Source organism: Girardinichthys multiradiatus, chromosome 20, assembly GCF_021462225.1.
Source record: "Girardinichthys multiradiatus isolate DD_20200921_A chromosome 20, DD_fGirMul_XY1, whole genome shotgun sequence".
NCBI lineage: Eukaryota > Metazoa > Chordata > Actinopteri > Cyprinodontiformes > Goodeidae > Girardinichthys > Girardinichthys multiradiatus.
In genome coordinates, this window is record NC_061812.1 from 2,796,434 (window position 1) to 2,821,340 (window position 24,907).

General features: G+C 42.8%; 2 protein-coding genes across 2 annotated transcripts; one reads left to right on the top strand and one right to left on the bottom strand.

Annotated features, from left to right (window-relative positions):
- Window positions 1-63: 63 nt before the first annotated feature.
- On the top strand, window positions 64-24,907 carry nol8 (nucleolar protein 8). Its single transcript, XM_047346560.1, has 18 exons — window positions 64-221; window positions 2,409-2,633; window positions 3,535-3,597; window positions 3,920-3,998; window positions 5,099-5,255; window positions 11,770-12,062; window positions 14,689-14,942; window positions 15,860-16,848; window positions 17,771-17,938; window positions 18,007-18,129; window positions 18,342-18,435; window positions 19,731-19,863; window positions 19,946-20,029; window positions 20,255-20,553; window positions 20,630-20,771; window positions 23,819-23,880; window positions 24,033-24,115; window positions 24,531-24,907. Exons 2-18 carry the CDS (start codon window positions 2,513-2,515, stop codon window positions 24,588-24,590), a joined length of 3,204 nt encoding a protein of 1,067 aa, XP_047202516.1. The 5' UTR covers window positions 64-221; window positions 2,409-2,512; the 3' UTR covers window positions 24,591-24,907.
- Window positions 5,262-7,386, bottom strand: LOC124856264 (nuclear factor 7, ovary-like). Its single transcript, XM_047346567.1, has 2 exons — window positions 7,165-7,386; window positions 5,262-7,072 (listed from the first exon to the last, which is right to left on the bottom strand). The coding sequence occupies exon 2, from the start codon at window positions 7,053-7,055 to the stop codon at window positions 5,670-5,672; it is 1,386 nt and encodes a 461-aa protein (XP_047202523.1). The 5' UTR covers window positions 7,056-7,072; window positions 7,165-7,386; the 3' UTR covers window positions 5,262-5,669.

The window sequence follows — 24,907 nt, forward strand, 5'->3', positions numbered from 1 at the left end:
CCTACAAAAAGCAATTTATTTCGCCCATATGAAGGGCTTTTACTACACTTAGTTTGGAAATTTTGTTTTTTAAATGTTGTTTCGTGCATTTTAAGTGCTAACAAGTTGTTGTCTGATATTAATTCAAAGTACAACGTAGGCGGAATGTTTTTCAGAAAAGCCCCCGGAAGTAAATGTTAGTCGGACTCGGAAGGGAGAAGCACCTGCTGCATCCATGTGAGGTAAACAGAGAATTTGTTATTCCCGTCTGCATGGAGATTTTTGTAATGACTTTTCGGTCATATGTCTGTTTATTGTACAGGAGGTGGTTTAGTTAGCTGAGTGTTTGTGAGTTTCAATCTGACATTAAAACATGAATTAATTATAGTCAAACACGAGATAATTCTCCTGTTTTCTGTTCATATGTCCTCCAAAAAAAGCCTGGTTACCTGAAAATATTTAAAACAAGGGTGTTAATGTCAGATTAATTTAAAATGAGGCAATTAATGAAACGTGTTACCTTTACTGTTGTAATGAACACACTCAGTCATTAAAAAGACTTCCTGGACTGTAACAATAGAACACCTTAAAAGAGACTAGCTTTGCTGCTTGAAAGCAGAATATAAAGACACCAGTTACAGGTTGGCCTGTGAATCCGGTGACAGTATGTCTTGATTCAGTTGGAGTTAAATGAAGCTTTTGACGCTCTGGGACACAACATCATAATTTCACGTTTAAATCACTTAGTGGGCATTCAGGACACAGCACTTCATTGGTTCAGATCTTATCTGGTGGACCGGTCTTTCTGTGTAAATATTTTAGTCTCAGGATCATCTTGCATTCCTACATCATGTGGGGTCCCACAGGGCTCAGCTTTAGGGCCACAGCTTTTTGTATTGTTTCTATTGCCTCTAAGTTTTATACTTAGAGGATAGTTTTATACTTAGAAGATAATTATTATTATTATTATTATTATATAAAAATACCCTCCACTTCTATGTCGATGATTGGCAGATCTATCCATCGGAGACGGACAGCTTTTCGATGAAAGCTCTAATGCATTGCTTTAAAGATATTAAAGCTAGGCTGGCTCTACACTTCCTAGATTTTAATGAAAAGAAAACAGGTGTTAGTGTTTGGACCAAGCAGCCCATGTGAGTCTACTACTGTTGATTTGGGGCCCCAGACAGCATATTTTAAACCAACTGGGTTTTAAGTTGGATAGTCGAATTAGAGCAAGTTGTAGGGTCCTGCTTTGATCACTTCCGGCAGCTGGAAAAGGTGAAATCGTTCCTGTCCAGGCAACTTTTGGAAACAATAATACATGTTTTACATTATTGTAATGGTCTTTATGTTGGAGTGAGTCAGTCCTCTGCTCTCTGCAGCTGATTTTAAATGCTGCTGCACGTCCCTTAGCTGGTACTTCAAAAACAAAGCACATCACCACTGTTCTGGCCTCACTTCACTGGTTGCCTTTTAGATTTCATTTCAAATGTCTTATTTTTGTCTTTAAATACTTGAATGATCATGCCCCGCCGTACCTCTCTGAGCTTCTCGGTCCCTCGGGTCGGCTGACCAGCAGCTCCTGTAGGTACCAACGTCTAGGTGGAAGGTCAGAGGGGGCAGGACCTTCTCTATTGCTGCTCCTCCACCGTAGAATAACCTACCCCTGCACATTATGAAGGCTCCTTCACTGCCTACTTTTAAAACCCGTCTTAAAACCAATTTTATCCTTTGCTTTCAACATCTGTGAGTCTCAGTTTGACCTTGTTTGTTTTAAATAGTTTTATTATGTTCAATGTTTTACTGTTTTATGCCATATTTTATATGCCTTTTTACTTAATGTATGTGTGTAGTTTGCAGTTATGTGCAGCACCTTGTTTCAGCTGTGGATGTTTTAAAGCGATTTATGAATAAACATTAAGTTTGTACAGTGTTGCATTGTCTGAAATGACCGACAACATAAAAATACCATAAACTAGTCACTTTCAGTAGATTTCAGGCTGAAAAACTCAGCTTAAAAGTTTGATTTGGATGTAGTGGTGTCCACATGCTGAGCAGGGATGGGGCTGTAAATAGAATAGAATAGAAACATCCTTTATTGTCCTTCAGTGGGGTCAAAGGCAAAAGGAAGGATTCATGCAAAGATGACTATAATAAGAAAAATAGAGTCTGTAGAGTAAAGGCAACGTAAACAAATACATGTAAGGTTATTAAAAAACATTCAGATTCTAAGAAATATTTAACGGAGCAAGATGATTTAAAGATGTACAAAACTGAATGTAAATTTGTGTATTAAAACAATAAAATACTTTGTACAAGAAATGGAAGAACTGCAAATAACAGCAGGAATGTAAAAGAGCTTATTGAGTTTGTTGGGACAGTGATGGTCATAAAGTCTAACAGCTGGTTGTTGTCCTTCTGATCAGGTTCTTCACCCATCTGTAGATGTTTGGATTTAGATGGCCGTGAAGGCTGCAGGCGGCTGGCGTTTGTTGTTCTTGCGCTGACTTGGTTTTGTGGATTTGGAGCAATGCGGCGGCTTTACGTCGGCGGGTTGAACCACGCGGTCACCCAGAAGGATCTGAAGGATCGGTTTGGAAAGTTCGGAGAGGTGCTGGACGTAGAGCTGCGGACCAGGAGGGACGACGAGGGTGAGAAGGCTCCTTCACGCTGACCCTCTGTCAGTTCTAACAGAACCTTAGATGTTTTAATACCAGAACCACCTGCTGGAGGGCATCATTCTGGACCATAGCTGTGTTGTGAAATTGCTGTCATATTCAATAAATGAGAATATTACTGGAAACTTCATCTATTCCAGTAACTCCATCACTCAGTGTAACAAATTATACAGATTCATTCCACACAGACTGATGTTTACAGTCTTTATTTCTGTTAAATATGATGATTTTCAGCCAATAAAAACACAACATTTAAGATTAGAATATTACATTAGATGAATAATAAACATTTTAATAGAGAAATATGGGCTTAATGAAGAGTTTATTTTCTAAAGGTGCTTTTAATCTGACAATAAAGCCACATATTCTGTATTTTTAGATCTGACTGTATTTCTGACATACAGTCATCCAGTTTAATAAGGTTGGTAATATGAAAAACAGATTTATAAATCAAATCTTCTATAACCTGCTTCTGACATCATATTTCAGTTTCATTTAAACATATCTAGATACAGCTGTAATAAATAAACATTGCTGTATGTTTCCTTCGAGTTGTGGAGATAATTTTATATCAAAGGCTTCTGAATATTAACATTTTTCTGTTTTTTTTACTAATTTATTTAGTTTTTGCTCAAAAAATTGAACAACATGTAACCAATTAAGTGGATATCAGTATTTTATTTGTTTCTGCTGAAAGGTTCAAGTTTCTGCAACATTTTCCAACGAAACAAAGAAAAGCAAAAACTGTGAAGTTTATTTTGACGAAAGTTCTGAATGAATATAAAGAACCGGTTCCTGGTCCAAATCAAGATTATTGTCTTTTCCCTTTTCTCTGTTGCGGCTCCATCCTGAAGTTGATGCATTTTTCTTGCAGGTGTTCCTTACAAAACCTTCGCCTACATCAACATCAACATTTCTGACGCAGACCTGAAGAAATGTAAGTGAGGAGACGTCTGGAGTCAGTGAAGCAGCTGCTGAAAATTAGTTCTGGAAGATAACTCTAACTCCATCCTGTCAACTGATTTCATTATGTCCTTTAACGCAGTAAGATTTTAGATGTTTTCTAGTAAATAAAAGGCATCTTGTAGATGAAGATGCTGTGCAGAGTGTTTTTAATCAGAATAGTCTTTGTATGAGCACTGAAATAACTGGCCTGATGTCCTAGAACAGATTTAGTTGAGGTGAAAGTTCATCCATCTCCTAGTTTTTCTGTGACATCAGAGTTCATGTTGTTTTATATCTTCGTGTTTCTTCTGCAGGTTTGACGGTTCTCAACAAATCCAAATGGAAAGGAGGAACCCTGCAGATAGAAACAGCCAAGGAGAGTTTCCTCCACAGGTCGAGTTTTATTATTGAACCTGGGGGGGGGATTATTTACAGGTGAAAGTATTAAAAATGCTCCTGGATTTGTGGATTGATGAAAATCTTTAGTCTGTTTTAGAGACGCACTGATCAGGCTTTTACCGGCAGTTTTCTGAGTTCTGATCCGCAGATTCAGAGATTCTGTCAGGAACTATAGCAAATCCAAACCCATCTGTACAAACTTTACACGAGTTAATGGTAAAATTGATCAAACATTGACCATAAAGCTCTGCTGCGGGTTGCTTGTAGAGGTGGTATTTTGGAATCCAACAGAAAATGAAGGAAATACAAGAGGCCTGATCTGCATTATGTCTGCGTGTATAAAACCACACGCAGACACTGAACAGCTGCCCTGTGTGCTCACCGATGGCGGAGGCCGCGCTTCACTCTGGACACAGCATATAATCCATCAATCTGATTAAAGGCGAAACAGGATGTAGTCTTTGCCTCACTGGGTCTGTCTGGACCACAAACACAAACCATCTGCTTGCAGAACAACTACCAACTCCTTCTGCATGAGCAGTTACTCACTCAGAGACGCCCTGAGCAAATGAACAGAGAGGGGAAATATTCTCGTCAGGGCAGAGGCTGAGATGACGAACCTGCTGCTGTGAATAGCGACAAGTAAGGTTGACAAACTGTAACAGTCCAGAGAAGCAGGAGCAGAACAGAAGGAAAACATCAGCAACTGGACCATTCATAGCCCTGCATGCTTCTAGCAACACAGCTTCTGTTCTCTTTTCCTCTAGTTCTGCTGGGGGCCGTAGCAGCCAGCCAGTAGCACACTCGATTTCCTCATTTAAATAGGGAGGTCGGCACCTCTTCTGCACCCATTGTACATAAATCTTTGTAGATCGTGTACAACTTGTTGCACATGCTATTTTTATGATGTTCTTTGCACAATTGACTATATGCAGTTTAGCACCCTTTAAAGATCAGGCCCAAGATGTCCACACAAGGTAAATGTTTTCCTACCTGGGCAGAACCAATTCATTCTTGGAGAAACCAGGACCTTCTTGCTACCAACTGCTGTACCATGCAGGCTCCAGTCTGATGAATTAATAATTGTATTGTAGGTTGGCTCAGGAGCGTCAGGAGGCAGCAGAGCATCTTCTTCATAAGTCTTCAGCTGAAGGAAAGAAACAGAATCTTCTGGACTCATTGAGCAAAGCTGGAGTGAAAAACTTCACCATGAAGGCTGCGGTGCCAGGCTCTGAAGTACCAGGACACAAGGTTGGTCTGTCAGCTTCTTGTTCTACTTTGTTTGAAATTAAAACTGCTGAGATGTTCCTAAACATGAAAACCTCTCTGAGTTTTCTCAGTGTGGATGTTTGGGTCTCAGTTGGTTTCCACCAGCAGAGCTCTCCAGGGTCCTCATGTCTCCACTAACCTCACCTGTTACCTGTTCATGATCAGCACACCTGGATCTGCTGTCAGAACCAAACTAAACTCCACATCATCCACTTCATGTCACCTTTAGTTTGTAGCATCTGGACAGATTATTAAGCAGATCTGAAGCTGACCTGAAAGCAACCAGATGATCAGTCAGACCAGATCAGATCATCTCCAGTTTCCTGTTTAAAACACTGAGCTTCAATCTGATCAATAAGGTTTCATTTGGACTTTATGTTCTTCATGCTGAGAACATCAGAGCTGCTGTTTGCTCACTGAGATCTTCATCGGTAAGATTGTTGCTTTACCCACAGTGGCGATGAATGGAAACATCTTGTCAGTGAAGGTGTGTGTGAAGGTGTGTATGTGTGTGTTAGTGTCCAGATCAGAGAAGGACAGCTTTCCTCTGTCCCAGTCCAGATTCACTCTGATCCTCTGGAGCTTCTTCTGTACTGAGAGAACTGTGCGAGGAGCTGGTGGAGACCATGCTGAGTATTTACCTCTAATAAAACATATAGACAACCATCCAGACTCTATGTCTCCCTTCCTCTGGACAGACTCTGCTATCACACCAAGCGACCAGTATTCTCTGTCTCTAACATCTACATCCCAGCTGTGGTTCCCTGAGTTAAAGCCCTCAGAACTCAGGACAGAACGCCACCCATCAAACCTCTCTGGATTATCAGGAAGCTTCTGTTCCTCTCCTTCAGTCACACTGGTCAGATCTTCAGACAAGAAGAGTTCTGAACCAGCAGTGTTTGGGTCCAGGATGAGAGGAGTGTAGGACACCATGTTCTTCATGTTGCTCCAGATGTTGAAGGCCAGGTTGCCCAGATGTTTGGCCTGGTCTATCAGAGCTCCTGAGGGCAGCTGTGGACCATCCAGCAGGGGGCAGCGCTGGACTCTTTCCACTGCAGCCTTGTAGTTGTGCAGGAAGGAGACGTCTTCAGCTCTCAGCTCCTCCTCTGTGGCTCTGACTGTGGCTGAAAGAGCTGTTATCTCTCTGCTCAGAGCCTCCATCTTCTCCTTCATCATCCCACTCTTCTGCTCCTCTTCATCCCTCAGTGCAGCCAGCCTGGCCTCCTCTTCCTCTGCTAGAAACTGATGAAGCTTCTTAAACTGCTCCTTAATCAGCCTCTCTGTGTGTCGGGCCTGGACCTTCACGTGTTCTGCTGTCTGATTAAACTCCTCTTGAACTTTCATCATGAGCTTCAGGATCTTCTTCAAAGGTTCCAGAGTTTCCTGAAGGTTCTTCTTGTGTTGCTGAGCAGCTTCATTGATGGGTCTGAATCTGTGCTTGGTGTGTTTTTCTGAATCTCTGCAGACGAGACACACTAGCTGCTGATGGTCCAGACAGAAGAGTTTGAGCTTCTCAGAGTGCAGACTGCAGAGATCCTCTGAAGCTCTCTGGTCTCTCTGCTGTAAGAAGGTCTCACACAGGTTCTTCAGAGCCAGGTTACAGGGTGGTTTATCCTTTGAAGATCTCCTCTTACAAACTGGACACTCTTGTACTGGTTTCTCTCTCCACCAGTTCTTCAGACACTCCTTACAGAAGCTGTGGCTACATGACAGAACAACCGGATCTTTGAAGATGTCCTGACAGACCGGACAGCAGAGATCCTCCTCTAATCTGGAAGCCATTTAGTCTCTGAGTGAAGCTGAAAACACAGAAGGTCCAGTCAGTCATGGCTCCCTCCCTCCTCCACTAACGTCCCTCAAAGTGACTCTGAGTGTTCTTGGTCCAACTCACCTTCAGTGTGTGGAGCAGCTTGAAGCAGCAGTGTTGGAGGTCTCCAGGTTTCTTTCTCACTGAGGAAGCTGCTTCCTGCTTTAGTTCAGGTCCAACAGAAGTGTGTTTCATTCCAAAGTTCAGTTCACCCTCTGAGCTGCTATAAAACCAACTGATTAACAGGTTTTATTTTGGTATACACCTTCTCTATAAAACAAAACATGCCTGGTGGCGCACACAGCTGCAGCAGCTATATGCTTTTCCAGTTGGTGCTTTAAATGTTTGTTTACATGTGTTGCTTCGGTTTGACACTCAATCTGCGAAGGACTCAACATCTACAGTCAATGGGATCTCCTTAAAATAGGAGTTTGCATTTTACAGCTGCTGTGCCACAGTCATGAGCTGAAACATGGAGCGAAACAAACATAAAGAGAGTGACAGGAAACTCTGCACCTTTAAAACAGGATTAACCTACCTTTATCCCAGCCCAGGAAGGATGAGTCACAGCTGGCATCCCTGTGATGTCATGCAGCTGCAGACCCTAACCCTCAGGGGAGCCTGGGGTGGGGATGAGCACCGCCGGAGGAACAGCTCACACTGATTGACCTACACCTAAGAAAATTTAACAACAAGCTTTAGATGCAGCTGTGGCAAAATGTTGGAAGAACACTAGAAGTTCAAAGATGAATCAGTCATGGATTTAATGCTCAGAGCAACCCTGAGCATCAAAATGAGCAGCTTCAGAACCTGGTAAGAGGAGGTAGGCCTGGAAGAATCCCACAGACCTTAGGGTCTCCACATGGGTCTAGGAATCTCTCCAATCAAGCGATCAGAGAGAAGAATGATCAGGTGGCCCCAAGCTTTCAACACAGCAGTGTGGCAGAACTTTGATGAAGACACAGACGAACCTTCGTCTGGAAGGAACAGCCAGAGAATAGATGGAATGACATCATTACGCTTGTAGATGTGGATAGATTTGGTGTGGAGGGGAAAAGGAGAGGAGATCTTACAAGATAACTTCAGGTTACTTGTGTAACCCGGGTTCTCAGTAGCATGAGTGAGATGTCTCACAATGGGTTACGCCCCTTGCCGTATTCCTCACAAGCATTTATCTCATTACGCCAATCCTGTTTGGCTGATGATCGCGACGCCAGCATCACCTATCCTATATGTAGCTTGTGCCGCGACGCAGCACCATTCGAAATAAATACCTCTTCTTGCTTCGCCCCAGCAAGAAAGGTTATCTGGTGAGACATCTCACTCACGTTACTCTGAGAGCCGGGGTTATTCAAGTAACCTAAAGTTTACATTCATAGCATTCATTTCAATGTCTCACAATGGGATATGGAGACTCCTGTATTGCCAGACAGGTTATCTCTAGCGACCTCCAGCGCTTAGCTGAGACCATCCTGCTCCAGTGAGGACCCAGGGTTTAAAACAGCCGAGGCGACACTTGGAATTGAGACGTCCAACTTATAAAATCGAGCAAATGCAAGCGGAGAAGACCAACTCGCCGCTGCACATATGTCCTGGATAGACACCCCCTTGAAGAGGGGAAAAGCCTGTAAGAATAACTGGAGAGAATGAGCCCACCACTTTAGTCACAAAAGCTGGATTAGGCTGCAGTGAGACATCCCTGGGACCAAACTTGGTACAGGAGGGGTTCACTGAGAGAGCATGGAGATCACCTACACGTTTAGTAGATGCTAAGGCCAGCATTTGCACTGTCTTGAGGGACAGATGCTTGAGGTCAGCCTCCTCCAAAGATAAAGATGGGGGGCTGGCGAGGGTCTGCAACACCACTGTCAGGCCCTATGGGGGTGCCAGGGACCTGGCTACCGGGAGGAGTCTACGTGAGCAGGGAACACCCAGGACTTTAGGAAGGAGACAAGAGGCTTGAAAACACACTGCAAAGAAACTAGTACACAGGACCGTCCTCCACTGAAAGAGCTTCAGCTCGTGCTTAGGAAGAAACTCCTTGCCTTCTGCAGAGCTGAATACTGTAGGACAGGAATGAGTGAGTGGAAAGTTTTTACTGAAGTTCTTTTGGTTTCACTAAGCAGCTCTTTGGACAGAAAGGAAGTGAATTCCTGACCAGCTTCTTGGAACAAGTGATAATTTCAGTGAATCGAGTTGAATGCCTTCATTGTCATTGTAGGGTTAATGTGAAACTAGATTAATTATTTTGCAAGGAACAACGGTTGTCTCCTCTCTTTCACACATGTTGAAAAAACACTTAAGAAGGCAAAGGATATAAAATGCTAAGCCCATGCACAGCATTACAAGCTGTTATGATGGGGTTGGTTCTTGCTTTCTCTTCTCGGAGTCAAACAGTTTGAAACAACTTCCTCCAAGCCACCCAGAAGTCTTTCTTCATAGAGTCTTCAAATTCTTCCTACAACTACAGAAGACACAGTTCTTCTGGACACCAAGTACCTGTCTGCTATTTTAGGAGTCAAAGGAGATGCTTAAGGTTTCCTTATTCAGCTCAATGGCTTCCATCACCTCTATCAGGCCAGGTCCTTCAGTTACTACAGGTTGCATCAGCATTGGTGGTTCTGAACATGACCCATTCTGATTCTACATAACCAAACTCCTCCAGAACATTAGAAAAACTATCCTGGAGGTAGAAGAACAGACACCTCCACCAGATGTAACATTCATACTTGATCTTTACAAATTTGATTATCGACCTTTAACCAAGGCGCCCGGACACCAATAGCATTTATGATTCAGATTGTGCCCTAAATGGTGTTTCACTTCAACTGAGTTGAATTCAGTTTGTTTATATAGCACCATTTTACAACTGATGTGTTTCAAGACACTTTACAAAGTCAAATTAGTCAGATTCGAGGTCAGCTACATTCATTCTAGTTGATCCTAGTTATAAAACAGTTCGGTGAAATTAAGATTATTATCCAAATTGGTTAAAACGTTTTTCTATCTAAGTGTCTTTTTATACAACAATAGGCTATTTTCCCAGATAAAGTGGGAATCCTCTAGGTGTGTAGAGCTCCAGTTTCTCTCCAATCTTCTAACATTGTGCTTTAAAATGTGCAGCTCTGAATTAAACCAGGAACCAGCCTCCTTCTTTTTCAAGGGGGCTGCATTGTCTAATGTACCACCAATGATGAAGGAACACTAAGATTTGTGAAGGGGCAGAAACAAAATGATTGCCCTCCACTGTAGTTTTCTGTGATAATGAAGAAATCAGCCATTGGAGGTTTGTAATGGACATCCCATCCAAAGCACCGAAGTCCATTAACAAAACACTGCTTGGATATGGAGTGATGAGGCACCCTTCCAGGTGAATACATGGTTGCCCACATGGGCATTAAGGTCCTCCAGGAGTAGAAGAGCATCCCTAGACATATCTCCATCCAGAACATCATCCAGAGATTCCAGAATGACTGGGAAATCTGAACTGCTGATCCACATACATCTAGAAAAATGAGCCTTATATCCAAGCAAGAAGCCCTGTGTTGGCACACCCTGCTGTTTCTGTGGGTTTTCTATAGGACAGTATAGGCAAGGAACAGCAAGTTTACCAACTTTGGCCCAGTTGGGAGTTTTTTCTGGCTGACCTGTAGTTGAACTTCATACAAGACCTTGTGGGTTACCCTGTTCAGGTCTAACATATAACTGCCATTTTGGGTTGACTGTAAGGATTTCTTTGGGCACCCCACATGAAACTGTCATGAAACCTCGCCTTTTCTGTCGGCCAGTGTACAGCATAGAACAGCTTTGTCCTGTTTCAGGGATATCTAAGATTACAACACACTGGTACAGGCCACAAACGTACACAGGCCCCATCTGTGCCAGCTGAGCAGAGATTACAGCAGTTAGAGCTTGTTTCATCCCTTTAAGGGATTTCTGTGGGCACTCAATGCCCAAAAAACAGTTACTCTACAGATATTTGTTTCCTTTAGATTAAGATACAATCTTTGGTCCTTAATGCCCAGTGGCCTTTGGCTAAGAACTTTGATTGCAAACAAAATATTTCCTGATGTGAGAAATCCTCAGTTTGAAGGACGGTTGAAATGTAACATAAAAATATCGCAGCAATTATGGAAAACTAAGTATCATTAAAGATTTTAGCTAGCATTGGGAAATGGACAAGTTCAACTTAAAGCATGTCTGTGAACTTTAACCTCTGTGGAAGGGTCTTGATGTAATCCTCTCAGGCGGGAAAATGTTTAATAACTACATCTAAAGGCTTTGCTCTCCAGCCGTCTACAGCAAGAGAGTATTTTACATGGAGGAAATTAAGACTATTGTCATCATACATCATTTGTCTCTTCTTTATTTCGCTTGTGACCTTAACGATCCTAACGTTTCTGGTCGGTCCAAATGGAGGACTCCCATATTCAGCATTGCATGTTTGGACCATTGGGCCTTACCATGGGCAGCCAAAACACAGCCCCGCCCTTTGAACACCACTGTGGCCACCATATATTATGGGCACTGTGTCGTATCATAATGGTTGCAGGTTCCACAGTGGGCAGCCATCTGTGGATCAGTTGTTTGCCCACATAGGGCCCCATACTTGCTGGTTTTATCTGTTGGTCTCTATGAAATGCTGGTTTATGTATAGGTGGAGGTGTTGACTCTGTTCTCTGGTTTCAGGACTGGGTGGTCAGTAAATTCGGTCGGGTCCTTCCTGTGCTGCAGCTTAGGTGTCGGAAAGGCAGTAAAGCTCGAACGGTGAAGTACAACCCGTCAAAATATAGCCACAACATCCGCAGGCTGGACCGGACCAGTCCAGACAAGACCATGTCAATCACCCAGCTCACCTGGGGGGTCGAGGGAGGAGATGATGACATCAGTAAGAAGAGGAGGGGTGAGTTCCCCCCATATGAGCCAATCAAACCCAAGAAAACTCGGACAGATGCAGACGACTCCCATAACGCTTTCAGCAGGTGACCTTTTTTAATTTCTTACCTTTGAGAATGAATTGATAAATGATTTGATATGTTTTTGTGGTGCCTTTTTATTGATTTATACCTGGGGTGTCCAAAGTTGGTCCTCGAGGGCCAGTGTCCTGCATGTTTTAGGTGTTCCCTGCTTTAACACACCTGATTCAGGTGATTGCAATTCAGCCAAAGCCTGGTAATCACCCATCAATGGAAATCATATGTGCTGAAGCAGGGAAACATCTAAACATGCAGGACACCGACCCTTACGCCTGATTTATACCAATTCAGGTTTTGGATTTTTGACTGTTAACAACAAACTCTTGCAGAATGCTCCGAGTCACAGAATCCTGGATTTCCTAACATGCTCTACTGATGATTTAGGTCTCTAAACCTTCAGTACTCTAAGTATCTAAGGTTCTATCTGAGTTTCAGCTGCGTTTGAAGATAAGTAAAACAATGCACTTCTTTTCAGAAGAACCTTTTTAGATTTAGGTGTGATATAGTTTACTGATTCTTTACCAGAGAATATTTGTTTCTTCATCATTGTAATGTTTTCAGTCTGTTTTCAGATTTTCTCCTACTTTCCGAGTGTCCCTTCTTCCTTTGGTTGTGCTGGAGTTTTAAAACTAGTTGTTCAGCTTTTTGTTTAAAAAAGCAAACCGTGCGTTCGTCTGTTGATAGGAGATCATAAGAGAGATCATTTGATAGCTGAAGCTGTCAGTCTGCATTCCAGCGCAGGTCGACAACAGAAACCACTGAAGGTAGTTTGGCCACCTCATAAAGATGCTGCTCAACATCTTCCAAGGAAGTGTTCCTACGCAAAGGAGCCTTGGACAAAATCTATCTCTGGTGCAGAGATAACATCTCATAAAATGTTGGGGAATTTTCTACTCCGAAGAGGAGAAGGAAGTTGAGGAAGATGAGTCTGTGGGGTCTCTCCTCAGACTGCTGCCCTGCAGGCCCAGTTCCAGGTAAAAGGTGGAAGGTTGCTGGATGGATCTATTTCAACTCTGGTCTCGGTTTACAATGTCTGTTCTGATCCGGGAGTCCCAAGTCCTTCTACCGGTCATTCAGATTTTCTAAAACTTGGTTTGTGGTGGTTCTTCAGTCTTTCTTCAAACTGATTAGTCCTTTTTCCAGCCTCTCAATCAATTCCAGTTTCCTGCAACCTGTCATGTTTGGTAGATGTGGCTCACTATAAAACAGACTGAGATGGTTCTGCAGGAAGGTTTGTCTCTTCATGCCTCTGTGGGGGATTCACTGTTAGGCCAGATATTAAACTTTGTTAGATCCAGCTCTGGTATAAGCACTGAGAGTCCTGCAAAACACACCAACAGTAGCTGCCCTAATGGCTGATTGATGAGGTCCTTAAATCAGCCAATCAGACTCCATTTAGACTCGAGTCCTGAAGACTTGAGACTTGACTTAGACTCGTGGTCTGAGACTCGAGTCTTTTGAGTTAAAGTATTTTTCGTCTGTAATGAAGAACGAAAGGAAGCTGGTCTGTGAGCTCCAGACTGCAGCTGCTGCATGTTTTATTGTGAAAGGATGAGTTGGATTATTAGCCAGTGATGTTGGTGGATTATTATGGGATGTTAACGGCTCATAGCAATCTGTTCATGTTAGCTGTAGCTTCATAATGATGACTACAAGAATGTCTCTCCAACTGAACGCTGAATTAAATGACTTTGGATCATTTAGCAAACAAATTCAACGTAACTGACCTCTGACACTTGCAACTTTACAAGGATTTACCTCGGGCTGAAAATATCAAAATAAAAGCACTTCCTGTTCTGTTCCTTCAGAAGTTTAACACTCATTTATGTACGAACTAGACTTTGTCTCGTTCATTATGTTGTCATTTATACCTTACATTTGAATATCTTTAATGTTTTTGAGAACAAAGGTTTTAATGTGTATTTATAAAACTGTTTTCCAATATTATTAGACCTTCTCCAGAAAAGCAGAAATTTAATATTAACAGGTTTTAATCTGTTAATCTTTGGGAAAAAATACCGATATTTATGTTTCAAAAGTGGTAATTGTTCACAACAGTTTAAAACAAAATTGTTTTAGAAATGGACATATTTTTAAAATATTATCAAATATTAATGTGGTAATTTAGGCCTGAGAACAAAGAATAGAGGTTTGGGTTCTTGACCTTTATTGACTCAGAGTTGGAACATCTAGATGTTCAACAAAACTTATATTGTAATTTCTTTTACCGTCTCAACAATAAATTAAGCTACCATATTTTTATTTAAAAAATAAAGCAGTCCGTTTTGTTTTGGAAGAAAAGGACGAGTAAATCATTGTAAATGGTAAGTGGCCTGTACCTGTATAGCACTTTATCAAGTCCAAGGACCCCAAGGACTTTGCACTAAAATCAGTCATCCACCCCTTCACACCCCTTCAGTGGTGAGCTACATTGTAGCCACAGCTGCCCTGGGGCAGCCTGACAGGAGTGGGGCTGCAATTGTATTACCTCATAAAATCGGACCCACCGAGCCCTCTGACCGCCATCAGCAGGCAAGGTGGGTGAAGTGTCCTGCCCAAGGACACAACGACCGAGACTGAAACATGTAGAACAGATTTATAATCCTTGTTTGTTCCCTTCTTCTTCTGTTAGATTCAAGCGGGCCCAGAACTCTGACAGAAACACTGAAGTCCATCCACTCACCAACGGTTCTGATCTGCTAACAAATCACCGAGCAGCTCAGAAGAAAGAAAGGTGGTTTTCTGACAGCGACGCCGACTCAGACGAGGAAATCCGCAGGCTGGTGGCCGCCCAGCAGAGCTCCCATGGTGCACTGCAGCAGGAGGCAGAGGACGACAACCTGGAGGTGGTGGGACTCGACTACTTGGTGAAATCAGGACCCAAAGGTAACAGAAATTATGTAAACAGAGATTTCCAATATGCAGAATATCAATAAATCATACAAACTATTAGGAAGAATCTCAAAGAGAAGCCTTGATCTCTGGTCACTGAGAGGCACTACATGAAGAACCTTCATCCATCACCAGCTGATAGAACCACATGGACCAGGAATTAATCTGCAGAACCTTCATACAGCTCTACTTTACAGAGTTATATTCACAAACTTTACTGTGCAGAGAAGAAGCCTGATGTTAACCTCAGAGCTTCTCTGGGCTCAGAGACTTCTGGGATGGACCATCACACAGTGGGAACATGGATCAGAAGGATCAGTTCTTCGGGTGTTTGTTGGAAAAGCAGAGTCCAGCCTATGACCAACCAGTCCCTGCAGGTGGCTCTGTGACGTAGGAGGTTGTATCATGGTATGGGGTTGTCTTACTTCCACTAGCAAAGTTTATTTCTTCTTCTGTGATGGCAGCAATGATGAAGGAAAGTCCAGCAGAGGTTTCAGAGCAACATCTGCTGCCTTTAAGGTCACATCTTTTCCAGGAACAGGACCATGGAAAAGCCAATGGCTGAGGAAGAAGAGGGTAGGGATACTAGACAGACCTACCTGCAGTCTGGACCTGTTCCCAACAGAATGTTGGAAACCAACAATGGGAAGACAACCTTGTCCTGTTTGACACCTTGAGATGAGTTTACAGGAACAATTGGACAAAATAACACCTGAAGGTAATACCTTCATGGCTTAAGATTCTTGGCGAAAGACTTTTAAATGTTGGGAGAAGGAATGGGATCATTAGAAAGTAGGAAAAACAACTTTCTGCCTGAAATGCAGGAATCAGTGCAGCTTTTATTGACATTTAAACAGCAAATAATAAATAAATAACCTTCAATATTATCTGTTTTCTTCATGTGATTCCAGGAGATGAGGAAGACTATGACTCCGCTGGCACAGATGAACTGTTTGAATCCAAGAGAAATGCAGCAGCACCCCCACAGGAGAAACCTTCATCACCGACAGCCAAACAGTTTTCAGCAAAACGCTCCGACAAGAAGAGACAAACAAAAAGAAAAACACCATCTGGAGATGTGTCCTCCAGTAAACCTTCATCCTCACTGCAGAAAGACAACCCAGCTGCAGTCCACCCTGTAATAAAACACGCTGCAGATTCCCACAGTGATGAGCATGATGAAGAGGAGGGAAACTCATCTGACTCGTCTTCAGATTTTGATTTTCCAGCCTTGTTTTCTCCCAGCGTCAGCCATCTAAGGATCTCCTTGGCTGATTTACAGAAGCTGGCTGAGACCAGAGTTCCCAGCATCCTCGGATCCGGACTGAAACTGTCCAGCCCCCCGGAGCAACCTGCACCCAAAGAAGCCATCACGCCCGATGAGATCCTTGCCTCCATCCTGGGAGACGACAGCAGCAGCGACGACGAAGAACAGAAGAAAAAGAGGAAAACAGAAGGTGAAACATCAACGTCGCTGTGGGTCTCAGAGGGGAACACAGACGAGTGTCGGAGGAGGAAGAGGGAAAACAAACATGGAGAAACAAAAACATCAGAAGTTTTCATAAATCCACAGTCCGACTCCTCCTCTGGGAGCGAAGAGGAGAAAGATGAGGAGGAGAAAATGTCTACAGCAGAGGATCAGCCTTCATCCACCAGCTGCTCTGAGGAAGATGAGCAGGAGGCTGGAGTCGCTCCTTGTCCAGCTCCTGCTCCATGCAGCGAGTCCTCCTCCTGCGAAGAGGAGGAGGAAGATCAGGCTCCTCCCCAGTTGGTGTTAGCTGCTGAGGAGGAAGAGGAGCTGCAGAAGAAGGCAAACATGAGGAGGCTGGCTGCTCTTCAACAGAGACAGAAGGAGGCTGAGGAGCATAAGAGGCTCATCCAGGGAGCTCTGGCCAACCTGGTGGGTGTTCCTGGTTTTCCGACAGGGATCCAAGAGCTGGGAGCTAGCTCCGGTTCTGGGGTCTGATCCGTTGTTTTATAGAACCAGCTTCACTGATCCCAGACCTTAATGTCAGTTTCATTTAAAAACAAAGCAGAAACAGGTGGATCTGGGACAGAGGATCTTCTTTTCTTCCATCATAACACATCTCCTTGAAGAATTTACGTAATTATTTATAGTTTTATTAAAGTGTTACTGGACGTCACCTTAGCTTTTCAGTGATTAAGATGAAGAGGAACCAGAACAGGAACGTTAGGAAAGGGAGCTTTTTACCTGTGTTATGGGATGTGTTGGTGCAGCAACATCATCGCATCTCCTCCTGGATGAGCATGTAGTGACAGTGGAGAGGAAAACTCCCCTTCAGATCATCTAAACCTCATGCTGGTTGTTCCTGCCTTGGTGCCATCAAGTGTCTGGTACTGGTACTTTAACATCACTGTGGAGGAATCTTGACCCACTCTGCTTTGCAGAATGGATTTAATTCAGACCTTTTTGCCTACTTCGTGTTGTCATTCAGGATCTATTTAAGTGATTTCCTGGTTCTGCAGGTTCAGGTCTGGGTGTGTCTACTGAAACTTCGTTTAATCACAGTTAATTCATGATTTAACAAGAAGACAAATACCTTTTCAAGCAGGACCAGGCTGGTTTGGAGAGATTGTTAAATAAAATAAATAAATTAAGTCATTGTTTAAAACCTGGTTCTTGTGTTTAATCAGGTCATCGCTGTCTGATATTAACAGTCGTTTAATGATCTGAATACAAAATAACAGAAGAACTCTGTAATGTCTGACCAGTTAAAGACCTTTTGATACATAAAACTTTGAGAAGGAGGTTCAGCACGTTTAACTTTTTATTCTCTGGTTTGTTTCCTGATTTCCATCAGGATGCTCCGCCTCCAACCTCTGGGAAACACATCGTCTTTAGTTCGGATGATGACGAAGAAAAGCAGGAGGTGGAGTCAAAGAAGCCTCTGTTCCAGGACAGCCTATCAGACAACGAAGCCACAGCTGATGCAGCAGCTGCAGCCAATCAGAACGCCACACAGCAGGAGGTGAGTGATGGTGCTCAGCTGTAGTTTTTCTCTTCGTGGAGCAGCGGTTCACCTCCACCTGTTTTCAGGTGCATCTGAAGCCGTCGGGTCCTCAGCTGTTTGCTGCCAGCGAAGATGAGGAAGGTGATGAAGAGGAGGATGGCAGCAGATTTGACATCAGGCCGGAGTTTGAAGGTCGAGCTGGACAGAAGGTCTGAGCTCTCAGATTATTAACGGTTGTGCTGCACATCAGTGCATTAATTATTAATTTTAAGAACTGAACAGAACCTGCTGCAGTTTTATGCAGAACCTCAGGCAGGTCTAGTTAAAGTTCTGCTCATATAAAGTCCAGGTTCTGTGTCTGCTTTTGGGAATGATCTGTAAATGAATTAAAGTCAAACCAGGGTGTTTGTTTCTCATCCAGCTGATGGTGCTACAGTCACGCTTTGGGACAGACGAGCGGTTCCGGATGGACTCCCGGTTTCTGGAGGAAGAGGAGGAGGAGGAGGAGGAGACAGGTGAGAAGGTTTGGATGAAGGTAAACTCAGGCAGAAGATGAAGGAGGGATGTTTCAGTGAAGATCAAACACTGAACAAGAACTAGTTCAGTTCAAACAGGTTCAATTAGATTCTTTCATGTTTAAACTTCAACACTGAGCGTTCATTGGTTCATGATGTCTGCTAGTTATTAGCTGCTTCATTACATCATAAAATATCACTTCTGCTGGCTTCATTTCATCTGATTCCTTCTTTCTGCTCATGTAAGCTGCATTTAATAAAACTGAACTGAGCTGAATTAAACTATTCATTCATATTCTAGACCCCTTCTTCCATAGTGGGTCACGGGGCAGCTGGTGCCTATCTCCAGCAGTCTACGGGTGAGAGGCGGGGTTCACCCTGGACAGGTCGCCAGTCCATCGCAGGGCAACACAGAGACATACAGGACAAACAACCAGGCACTCACTCATTCACACCTAAGATGTACTGGTAGCACTGCTGCTGCTGGCAACAGTGCTACCAACTGCGCCATCGTGCAGCCCCCTAATTAAACTAAATTAAACTAAACTAAACTAAACTGAGCTGAGCTGAGCTGAACGAAGGTTATAGTGAAGCTGCTCTCACCCCAGTGTTTGGTTCTGTAGCTGTTTCTCTTCTTCCTGTAAAAAAGCTACAAACAACGAATTTGACTGGAAACGCTTAAAGTCTGATAGAGGCCAGCGATAGTGGTCATTTTGGTATCGATCTGATACTGATACTGACTTAGTATCAATATTATTGATTTTTTTTTTTTTTGGATCGATCCGTCCATCTCTACAGTCTGATGCTCGATCCTGTGTCAGAACATCATCTAGAAACTCTCCAGACATGTAAACGAAACAGTTTAGCCAAACTTACATGTCCAGTGGAAAATCTAGAAATGTCCCGAAGTTTTTCCCCCCGGTAGGTCCTTCATCTCTAACGGATCAGGACCGACTCCACGTCAGGAGCAGCTTAAAGAGGAAACAGAATTCAGATCCAGGTCCATAACTTTAACATTTAAAGGTTTAATTTAGAGATGATTTGTATTAGATCAACCTGCAGAGACGTAGCTGTAAAAGCCTGACCACACATGCAGCAGACACTCACATCCTGCTCCAGCAGGAGAAGTACTGAGAACTTCTTCCTGCATGAAGGTCCAAATAAAGTTTCCATGCAGTAAAATGTTGCCACATTGAGCCGTTCTTCAGAAATCACAGACAACATTTCTCTGTTACCTTCTGTAGGTCTCTCTGCACCAAGATAAACGTGAGGGTTTTTAATTGTTTGTTATTCAGAAGCTCAGAAGAGTCTGGAGGACGATGAGGCTCTGGAGGAGGAGAAGAAGAAGAATCTGACCATCCTGCAGGGCGTCCTCGGAAGCAGCCTGCAAACCAGCAGCAAGACGGCCGGCAAAGCCAAGAAGTTCAGGTGGGTCTCAGAGTCTGAATTACAGCTACTTTTAGACTGAAAGGATGACTTTTACCAGATTAAACCCGGTTTCTGTCTGCAGAGACGCGTCTGCACTGCATTACGACCCGAGCAAAGAGGAACACGCCGCATTTGAGACCAAAACAGATGAAACCAAGAAGGAGAGGTACAGAAACCACCTTTCTTCAGTTTTAACTGACACATTCATGCATGTCTGAATGGTCTTCCTGGTAGGTTTAATCTGTCTGTAGGTCGTTTGTTTTAAACTGAAAGTTCAGCTCAGAAGATCAGCAGATCTTTAACTTAAAGAAACAGGATTTAGAGAAACTCTGCAAAACCAAGAGAGATCCAGTCAGACAGGCTCCTAAAGAATCATTTGTTCTGTTTGCAGTAAGGTGACCCGCAGGAAGAAGAGGGAAGAGGCTCAGAAGCTTCCTGAAGTTTCCAAAGATATTTATTTTGAGGTGTCTGGAGACCTGAAGGCTGTGTTTGGACCAATGAACGATGGCTCTGCTGATGGAGAGGAGGAGAAAAACTGGGATCAGGTTGTTGAAGAAGAGGGAGGAGGAGGAGAACAACAACTGCTGTCCTCCCTCCTGTCAGCTGATCCCAACACTATGTCAGAGGAATCCACTGGGTTCAGATTTTCCTTCTTTGGAGACGAATCGGAGGCTGCAAGCGGAGAAACGAGTGAGTCTCATCAGATCCGTTCATCAGACCGACACATGGACCATATTTCTATTAATCTCCTTAATCTTTCCAACAGCCGAGTACAAAGCTGAGAAGATCCAGGCTCCGAAGGTCTCCTGGCATCAAGACCCGCGTTTCCATGACAGCAGCTCTGAGGAGGAGGAGGAGGAAGAGGAGGAAAAGGAAGGGCAAAGCAGCACTGGAGCTAAAATCACAGAGTGAGGAAAAAATCCTGAAAACTATTGTTTTCAATCAGGTTTTTAATTTTATCCAAAATATGATGAAACCAGAAGGTTTGACTTTCATTCATTAAATATCATTGATGCACGATTGAGTCCAACCAGGTTCCTCCTGATTGGTTAATAAATCAATCAATAAATATTAACTTTCATTTTTCTACCAGAGCTGGAAAAAACTGCGATCTATGCAAAAAATTATTAAAATAAAATTTTTATTTTTAAATATAAATTATGGGCGGGGGGGGGGCTGAAATGAATCTCAGACTCCTGGTTTTAAAAAGGACACATGATGCTTTCAAATATGGAAGCAAATCTTTACCATATTTCAAATGAAAAAGCATTTCCAGAAATGCTTTTTCATTTTAAGAATGCGGCTGCGTTATTTGACTCATAAATAAAATTAATAATCAATCATCCTATTTGCATTTTCTTCTTCATGACTGCACATTTTATTCCATAATCAAAAAGAAAACAAAGCAGATATTGCTTTTTTGTTTTCGTGGTCTGCCCGCAAAGTACTGCCCAGAACTCGAAAACGAAAAAGCATTCCGAGCGGCGGGCGCAGAAGAGTGACGTCAGCAGCCGCTCTTCCTCAGCTCCCTGCTGACCGAGATACCCATCTTGTTCGGTAGGGGGCGCTGTGCATGTCTGCATTGCATTACATTGCAAACGTGCTGAGAAATTGATTGAATTACAGCAGGGCCGAGCTCAATTTGTGGCAGTGGCAGAACTGGTTGTTCCGGTGGCAGGCTGTGGCAGTTCCGCCACAACCTGCCACCGGAACCGCCACATCCTGCCGCAGGGTGGCACGGGATTCCACGAGGATGCCAGAAGGTGCCAGACTGGTTGTAAAAGCTTGCCAATGCGGTTGTCGCTATTTTTGTGGAAGCTGATGCTGATTATCGGCAAACGGGTTGTCATTGTTGTTATAGCCTGTTACCTTTAAATAATGATTTCATTATTGATTATTATTTAATAAACAGCTTTAGACCCATAACATAAGGTGATTGTATTTACTTGACATGGAAAATAAATAGCACTATGTGTGACGTGTTGAAAGGATGACGAAGATTTATTGCACAAACAGCCGGTTTATTATAGAGAGGCTATTCTGAATTCTCACTCACAGAAAATTATAAATAAATGCTTAAAAACATGCTGGATGTCCCAGGCCATGAGGCTGCCACGAGGATGCAACAGTCTGCCACCGGAACTACCAGTTCTTCCTGCCACTGCCACAAATTGAGCTCAGCCCTGCTGCAATTCAATCAATTTCTCAGCACGTTTGCAATGTAATGCAATGCAGACGTGCACAGCGCCCCCTACCAAACAAGATGGGTAGCTCGGTCAGCAGGGAGCTGAGGAAGAGCGGCTGCTGACGTCACTCTGCTGCGCCCGCAGCTCGGAATGCTTTTTCGTTTTCGAGTTCTGGGCAGGACTTTGCGGGCAGACCACGAAAACAAAAAAGCAATGTCTGCTTTGTTTTCTTTTTGATTATGGCATAAAATGTGAAGTCATGAAGAAGAAAATGCAAATAGGATGATTGATTACTAATTTTATTTATGAGTCAAATAACGCAGCCGCATTCTTAAAATGAAAAAGCATTTCTGGAAATGCTTTTTCATTTTCAAATTTTACATTTCAAATTGAATTTTGGTATCTATTTGCTGGGGTACATTTTGAAAAATAAATCTCAAATGTCTTTTTCATTTTAATTAAGTGAAAGAATGAGCAGTCTTGAAGAAGAAAATTAAAATGCAAATAGGATGATTGATTACTAATTTCATTTATGAGTCAAACACTGCAGCCACATTCTTAAAATGAAAAAGCATTTCTGAAAATGCTTTTCTTTTTCATTTGAAACATGGTAACGATTTGCTTCCATATTCAAAGGTTCTTTCTATTCCTCTTAAATCATCCAGCTGTGGTCTAAATAAAGTAGAACCTCAACGCTTTGGTCTGAACTCCTTGTTCTTGTAGCTCCTCAGGCTCCTCTTTTACCTGTTCTGAGGAGCATCTGAGAGCAACTCGTTTTGGTGCCGTCTCTTTAAATGTTACTGAGACACTTCACACCCCGCTACAGGTCAAAGAGCGCTGCAATTTAACCCATTCGGCCATTTTTGTAGTTTGATAACAATTATGTAGCGGCGCAGAAACAAGATAAAAAGGCAAAAACAATGTTAAACTGTTCATGTAATAATATTAAAACCTGCAGTATGGTTCTGACCTCCAGGAGCTAAAAGCAGCAGAAGACACGGTGCTGCTGCTATCAGAACAATGACCAGAACGTCACATCAACACAATAAATTAATGTCTAAAATAAAGCTTGTTGTCATTTTAGTGTTATTTGCAGCTTACTGCATCCGTTGTTTCCATAGAGAGAAGGAACTGAGACCGGAATCAGATGATGTCTTTCAGCAAATCTTTCTTGATGGAGGAGGTTGATGAAGAACTCGTCCTCGAAGTGAAGAAATAGGAATTTTCCCATTTATTGAAAAACAAATCAGTAATGGAGCTGGAGCTTAAAGAAAAATGGGTCCATTTTTGTAATGCATCACTAGTATTTATTACATCTAGTCAATGTGAGCTGCAGTACACAGGTGTTACCCATGCAGGACACTGTGGGGCAGCAGAGAGTCATCCTGCAGAGCATGAGGACAGAAAACCACTACCTCCTCCTGACAGGTCTGCATCGATGCTCTGCTGTCTCCTCTGATCAGTCGGGATCCATCAGTTTCTGTCTCTTAGTCCTGAAGGAGTTTCTGATGTATTCTTACCTCCACAGGCTGCAGTTTCAGATAAAATATTAATATAGAACAGTAATTATTAAACAGACCAGGATTTGATCATGGACCTCTGAGTCTTTAGATGTAGGCGTCCTTCATCAAAATATTGATTCTCCTTAAACATTTTGTCTATAAAAGGATTTCTGCAGTAAAAACTCTGCACTCTGGAGGTTCTGGAGAAAATAAAATAATCTATTTCATTTAGATTAAATCTGTTCTGTTTGTTTTTATCTCTCACAGAGAGGAGACCCTTTCCAAGCCTGATTTCTTCTTCTTCTCTTCTGATGACCACAGACTGAAAGGTGGGAGGTTTCAGGGCTCGTTAGTAACACTTTGTGGTGCTGGTTGTGTTTTTCAGAGCTCTGGACCCAAAATTAATCTTTCTCTTTTTGTTCTGTTAATGTTTTCCTGAAGTTTTTTTTTTTTGACGTCAGTTCTCTGTTTCCTCCTTCAGATGGGCCCAGGTTGTTCTGTCGGACGTCCCAGCTGGAGGAGCAGAGGGAGCAGTGGCAGGAGAGGATAAGCACGCTCAGACAGGTTAATATCTGCTCCACCTGTGATTCCATTAACTCAACAGGGTGACTGGATTCAGGTTCAAAATGCTGCTTTTAAAGTCTACTTTGGTGCCCTCTAGTGGCAGAATAAATATCCACACTGTGTGGTTCGAGCTGCAGTTCCTCAAATACACCCAGCTGCAGAAAGATCTTCACAAACATCTGCACACATTGGATCAGAAGCAGAAACTAGAACACTATCCTGGCTGAGAGGAGCTCACCTTGTTATACTCTAACTTTATGCTGAGAGCGTCTTATTCACAGAACATTTCAGCTGGACGTTCCTCAGTTCTGATGTTGCTGCTGCAGATAACAGAACAGACACAACTGAAGCTGCATCCATGTCAGGTCAGTCAGAGTAAATAAATAAACAGATTTGTTTCTATCTGTTCCCTCAGGAGTACCGCAAGAAGCATAAAGACGCAAGGAGAAAACTGAAGACCTCTCAGAAGAGCTGAGGATTATGGGAAGTGATGTCTTTGTGTTCCAGTGGACTCTTAAATCTGAGATGATGTCTTCTCCGTCCTGACTTTATGTTCTGCTTCAGCAGGTGTGAGTTAAGCATGAAGAGTTGTTTGTTTAGTAGCTGCTGAGTTTGAGCTGGCTCTGTGCTGCAGCCAATCAGCTACAGAGAAACAAAACCAGTTTCTAACTAAAGTAATAAAGAAACAAAAAATCTGAAATAATAAAACATGATGTTTGAAATTATTATGTCATTATACTTTTTTACAGTGTTCACCCTTCATTAAAGTAATAAACTCAAGTTTTAACTTAA